General features: G+C 23.2%; 2 protein-coding genes across 10 annotated transcripts in view; both read right to left on the bottom strand.

The window, feature by feature from the left end:
* LOC102670873 (diacylglycerol kinase 1) overlaps positions 1-827 on the bottom strand; it is an 81,722-nt gene extending 80,895 nt beyond the window's left edge. For 2 of the 4 annotated variants that reach the window (XM_006608403.2, XM_006608404.2), the window contains exon 1: positions 442-827. The gene's annotated coding sequence lies outside the window, so the exon portion shown is untranslated. The remainder of the gene's footprint in view (positions 1-441) is intronic. The other 2 variants (XM_006608401.2, XM_006608402.2) reach the window with 1 other exon arrangement.
* Positions 828-2,753: 1,926 nt separating this feature from the next.
* LOC102681439 (steroidogenic acute regulatory protein-like) lies at positions 2,754-5,421 on the bottom strand. Of its 6 annotated transcripts, none has more exons than XM_006608393.2 (10): positions 5,135-5,421; positions 4,903-4,983; positions 4,695-4,829; positions 4,564-4,617; positions 4,340-4,472; positions 4,037-4,257; positions 3,803-3,958; positions 3,630-3,734; positions 3,378-3,553; positions 2,754-3,317 (listed from the first exon to the last, which is right to left on the bottom strand). In XM_006608393.2, the coding sequence occupies exons 1-10, from the start codon at positions 5,375-5,377 to the stop codon at positions 3,116-3,118; spliced, it is 1,506 nt and encodes a 501-aa protein (XP_006608456.1). In that variant the 5' UTR covers positions 5,378-5,421; the 3' UTR covers positions 2,754-3,115. The 6 variants fall into 6 exon arrangements, with proteins under 6 accessions (XP_006608456.1, XP_006608457.1, XP_031368417.1 ...); XM_006608394.2 differs by having other exon boundaries at positions 4,712-4,789; XM_031512557.1 differs by having other exon boundaries at positions 4,695-4,772.
* Positions 5,422-6,187: the final 766 nt, after the last annotated feature.

Here is a 6,187-nt window from a genome sequence, read left to right as displayed (position 1 = left end):
ATATACTTTGAATAACTATATATAGATATTGTAAAAACAATCGACATTTATACATTTATACGGATAATTAATATTTACTTGAGAATCTGTCGCCTATACTTCGAATAATTATATATAGAAATTATAAAAAACAATCAACATCTACACGTTTATATCGGTAACTAACATTTACTTGAGAATCTGTCGCATATACTTCGAATAACTACATAAATATTGTAAAAATAATCAACATCTACGTTTATATAGGTACCTAACATTTACTTGAGAATCTGTCGCATATACTTTGAATAACTACATAAATATTGTAAAGAAAATACTTAAAATGATAAATATTAACTATCTTCGAATATTAAAATATGAAGAATTATTACATTACATGTCACTTTTACAAAATTAAGGCATAATTAATAAGAAATAATAAGAAAAATTATTTACACTCACCATTTCTGCAACATTCTATCATAGACGCTTTGAAGCGTCCTTTACGTTTCCGGCATCATCCTGAACCGGCGTTGCTCCGCTGAGATGCAAGTTGCAATCGTAGAATACTAGAATTGAACAGAAAAGACGTTCTTGTCACAATAAATGCTGACAATCGTTTTGACAACGAATGTGATAGTAAAGCACAATGTCTCGACACTTCTTACAAACACTTAACCTGATGAACACACGCGTAAGGCGCGAGACCAACTGACTGACTTTCTCGATTTCGGTTCTGGCTCCTGCACTAGCGCCACCTGTTTTACGTGAACGTTTCACCGATTGTCAGTTCGTTTTAATGCGTGCGCATTATGTGAACATTTCGATAATTTTTTTTCTTAGTTTCCCTTCTTTTTGAATTTTCTCCTAAATTATGTTTCAAGATAATAGTAAACTTTTGTTCACGAATTATATTCATATGAGATCAAAATATTAGTCAATATCATTTACTAATATTCATCCTATGAAATTTATATGTTATTTTTTACGAAACTGAAAATAATATTGAACAATTCAAAATTTTAAACAGAATAAAACTGAATGACAATATTTAATACAAAGCATTAAAGTTTAGCTCTTTTTTCCGATAACGATAAATTTTGATAGATAAATTTGGAGATAACAAAGTCTTATCTTTGCATTCAGTAGATACAGAAATTAAAACAGTAACAATATAGAATAAAGGATTTGATAAAAATGTTAAACTATAAATACAGAGAGCTTATTGTTGTTTTATGTTTGCAAATATTGTCTTAAACACAGAAATAAATAATAAATAATAAACGATAATTCAATTATGTAATTTTTTTGAAACATAATATCCTGGATTACAGATTATGATGTAATATTACGAATACGTGTTATAAATTAACATAAATACACATATTTTTTACAATTTTGTACTATAAATGAAAATTTCAATTAAGATTATTAATTTTGAAATATTTAAAAAATCGATTAAGAAAAGAAAATTATTTAATTTTATTACTTATATATAATTAATATTAATTTATATAAGCAATGTTTTTCATTATTATAGATCAATTTTATAAAATTAAATATATTAAACTTCAATTTAATTATTGTTTGGTCCAAAAAATAATTCATATTCGCACATTTGAAGAAATAACATCAAATAATTTTCATTCAAATTATAAGAAAAAAATATAATTAGCAAAACATGCACTAATATGTACATGAATATAATGATATATGAATAAAAATAATTATTTTTACATATAATAATCACACTTATAATTTTTTCAATTTTATTACAGTAAGTTATTTTTTATCTAGCATAAACTTTATTAAGAATAGAAAAATGACCTTAATGTTAAATGCTATTGGAATTGCATTAAAATGAATAGAAATGAACATAATATAATTTTTTAAAGTTGAACATACAAATATATGTTAAAATGTACAAATTGCTATATTAATATATACATTTTCTATATTGTAAGCGTATTCTTTGTATTTCTTTATACATATCATATCAAATATCTATAAAATAAATTTATTAAACAAAGAATATTATTACGCAATTATCGAGAAATGCACATTTTTAATTAAGAAATTATTTATATATTTTTTAAAACTTATAGTAATATTTCTTAATAATATATTTATAATAAATTCAATTATATTTTTAATTTCAAATTATTTATATACTAATATATTATATAATAATATTCAATAATTTATTCAATAATATTCAATAATTTATTGATATTTTTTTTCGCATATGCAACATTTTAAAATAACCAATCACATTCATATGCATATCATTTAAATATATATAGTAATTATAATAAACTTTCATGATATAAATAAATATTACCTCATATAGGTAAATAATTTATGTGAACTAAATACTTATATTTATACATTTAAATTACAATTCAATGAAAATTTTCAAAATTTAAAATAGTTAATGAAATTAATATTTATGTAATAAAAGAAATATTATCCAAGATCATTTTATATTTACAATTTAACATTTTTACATTGAAAATATACTATAAATGAATTAAAATTAAGAATGTAGAATAAAATTGTAGAAAATTAAATGTAAAATTATAAGTATTACTAATATTTTAAACTATAAATGAAAAAAAAAACGATAGAATAATTAAATTACGTCATATTGCAAAATATAAAACATATTGCTCACTTAAATTTTACTTCACCTATATGAATGTATAAATTTTTTTACTAATTTAAAATATTGAAAAATTATATTGAAAAAGTAAAATATCAATTTTTTTTATATATTTCATATGTAGAAAGTATTCCTTAATTTTAATTTCTGCTTACGAAATACAAAGCATGTAAAAAAAGTCTTTTGCCATCCTTCTGTCAGTCTATCAACTCTCCAACAAAAGACATTCATAGACTCTTTCTACATTTGTCATTTGATTTAGATTAATAGTATATAACACATGGAAAACACAATAAGAAAATTATATTTGACTTGACCAAAAATTGCGTTGTTCTCAGAACATTAAAAATACTATAAAAAATTGAAATTCTTTCAATTACACAAACCCACAGACTGATTATGAAAGACCATGGCGATTAATCGATCTGATTATCTCTGATTATCAGAACGAATATGTTTTTTTATTATATTGTATTAAGCAGTTGATCTTTGTGTGTCATCCATATATTTTCTTATATAAGACATAAAATCTATTAATGCAGTAGACATTGATTTATCTACAACTTTTTGTGGAAGCCAACCCTTTAAATTCGTATTAATAATCCATGTGAATTTACATTTATTTTCTTCGTTAGGTAATCGTTCTGCTGCCCAACAGCTTAAATTGTTTTCAGCTCTAAAAAGTTTTTAATATATGTAATTATTTTTTACCAATACAATTTTTTTGTAATCTTACCTGACAACGTTATTACGATTTGGTAATGATGTTAGAGGTATTGATGTACCACTATTTATATAATAGTTACCATAATGAATACGATGTCTTAAAATAACAAAATCACGAGCGCCAATAATACCTCCTCCTTGAGCACTCGTGGCTTGATAAACAATATCCGTATTTTCATCAATGTACTGATTAAAAAAATACATAAGAATATATTAATTTAACTATGAAAAATTATGCAAAATTGAAAAATATATATTTTACCTGTAATTTTTTTGATTCTGTAACAAGCCTATTCCATGTTGGTAATAATTCAACTTCATCAAATAATCTATTCACAATTATACTAGCTGGAGCTTCAATCATTCCCTTAAAAAATATATCATGTAATTTTAAAATAGAAAACGAAGAAAACAATATATCCTATTTAAACTTACTACTATTTTTAAAATCCTTCCTTCTGGCTTAGGACGATTTATATAAAATATGATATCGCCATTTGTCATTATATTTTGAATTTGCCAATCTTTAGATTGCAATAAATCATGACAATTTTGCACTAACGCATTTGCTCTCCGTTTATAATCTTCTATCTATAAATATTTATAAAAAACTTCTATAAATTTGTTCATATTTTTTTAAATATAAACCATTACATAATTCTTATTTACCATTTCTGATGTAAGTTTTGGTAAAGGTTTAGACGGAAATATTTCATTCGTTTTTAGAAAACCTCTGGAACTACTTGGCCTTGTATTTTCATCTTCATGATCAGAATGGTCTGGTGAATCCATAGGTGTGAAAAATGTACCAGTATGTTCATTATTCGTATATTGACGAGATTCCGAGATAATACCCCGGAGAAGTGGTTCTCTTTCATTATCTATGAAATCTAAAATCGATTTAAAATTTTTATTTATTATGAATATATAATATGAATTCAACATTCTATAAAACAATGATAAGTAGCATACTTCTAAACCAATTTCTAGCTTGTGTTTCCTGAGGTAATACACGAATGTCAAAAAACCATGCTTCCACCCAAGGTAATACAAAAGAAGTAAGGATAAGAAGAACTTGAAATACTGGCTGATTACATATTGTCCACTAAAAATAAAATAAAATTATATTATTGTTTTGTTACAAATTTTATTTTTATAAATATTTACTTATATAACATCAACATCAGTATATTTACATCAAAAAGAAATACTTTGGCGATTAAGAAAGCACATGTTGTGGCAGTTGTTAACTGTAAAAACATACAATATTATAATAAATAAAATATAATATATCATTATTTTATAATTTTATATTCTCATTGCTTACCAAATTATGACACTTACAGCTACAATAATCCAATGATCCAAATGAAGCAGCGCATAGAAGAGCAACAACACTGTAAACCTGCAAATCGCTGCCATCTGAGAAGATGAAATCCTTAAAATCTCTGTCCCCGACGAACTGAATGTCATTTTGGACATTGTTTTTTCTTTTTCAAGTAGATATAAAGTATTACTATATAAACATTACTTACTACTATGTCGAAGAGTGAGGTTTTGATATGATAATGGACTATTTGATTCATGAAAGCGGATTCCAAACTCTCGCCAGCGATCTAAAAATATATTCCAAAATTGATTAGAAATTATCAAGTAAATTTCTTTTATTCATATGATTAAATGAAAAAAATGAAAAAAAAAAAAAAAAAATGCATAAAGATTTCATTTCTTCAGTCTTTAATTAAATATTATAACATATGCGATTACCATTGTGCAAATGAGCCACATTAGAAAAGTAAGCAGAAGATCGAAAGTGACAAAAAGACAAAAGAAACGTCTGACATTGGACATCCTTCCATTTTGCATAGCACCCGCGATAAGATCCTCGCTAAGAATAATGTCTGGAGTTCGCGTTACATTCTGTTGAGTATATATACTTCTTTGAGAGTTTATAGATTCGTTTAGCAAAGTTTCAGCAGCTGCTAAAATTTGCCTCTCATCTTCTGCCATTATATCTTTCTACTATTATATCTTTTGATATCCGCAATAATAACCTGCAAATAATAATTTAATATATTATCATTAATGAAGAACAATATTACATTAAATTGATATTTCTATGAAAATTATTTAAATAAAAATCTTATTGCACATAATATTTTCTAATATTTTATTATTATAGACTACTATTAATTTATATAATAAAAAATTGATATTAAAGCTCTATAATAAGATCACTCACATATAACAATTTTTAATGAATATAAAATTAAAGATTAATTTTTAGAAAATTGTATTATATTTACATAATATTTATGATTTATGATTTTTATATATAATTAATTTATAAGTAATATGAACAAAACTATTTTATTATGATAATGGATACATATCGATTTCGAAATAAAATTGATAATTGTATTTTGAAAACTTTGTACAATATTCTCGATAAAATTTGATGTAAACTATATTCATAATAAACAATTTGCTTACATTGATTGTTTCTTCTTAAGATTTATCTATTATTACAATCTATTATACTTCTTGGTATTTTTTTTTTATTTTCTTTGCAATAATATAATGTTAAATATCTTTTTCAGTATTAGATATTGAAAAATATATGACGTAATATAAACTTTTTATAATATTTCTTTTAAATTGTCTTTAGTTATTTATAAAAAGCAATTTAACAATTATAATTATAATATTAATTAATATTAATTAAAATTTTTATTTTTATTTATCGATTTTTCAACAAAATCATCAATATATATAAAAATATATTGTTCGATTATTTGTAATATTTTTTTTATTTTTATA

Source organism: Apis dorsata, unplaced genomic scaffold, assembly GCF_000469605.1.
Source record: "Apis dorsata unplaced genomic scaffold, Apis dorsata 1.3 scaffold_35, whole genome shotgun sequence".
Classification (NCBI taxonomy): Eukaryota; Metazoa; Arthropoda; class Insecta; order Hymenoptera; family Apidae; genus Apis; species Apis dorsata.
This window is presented reverse-complemented; position numbering and strand designations above follow the sequence as displayed.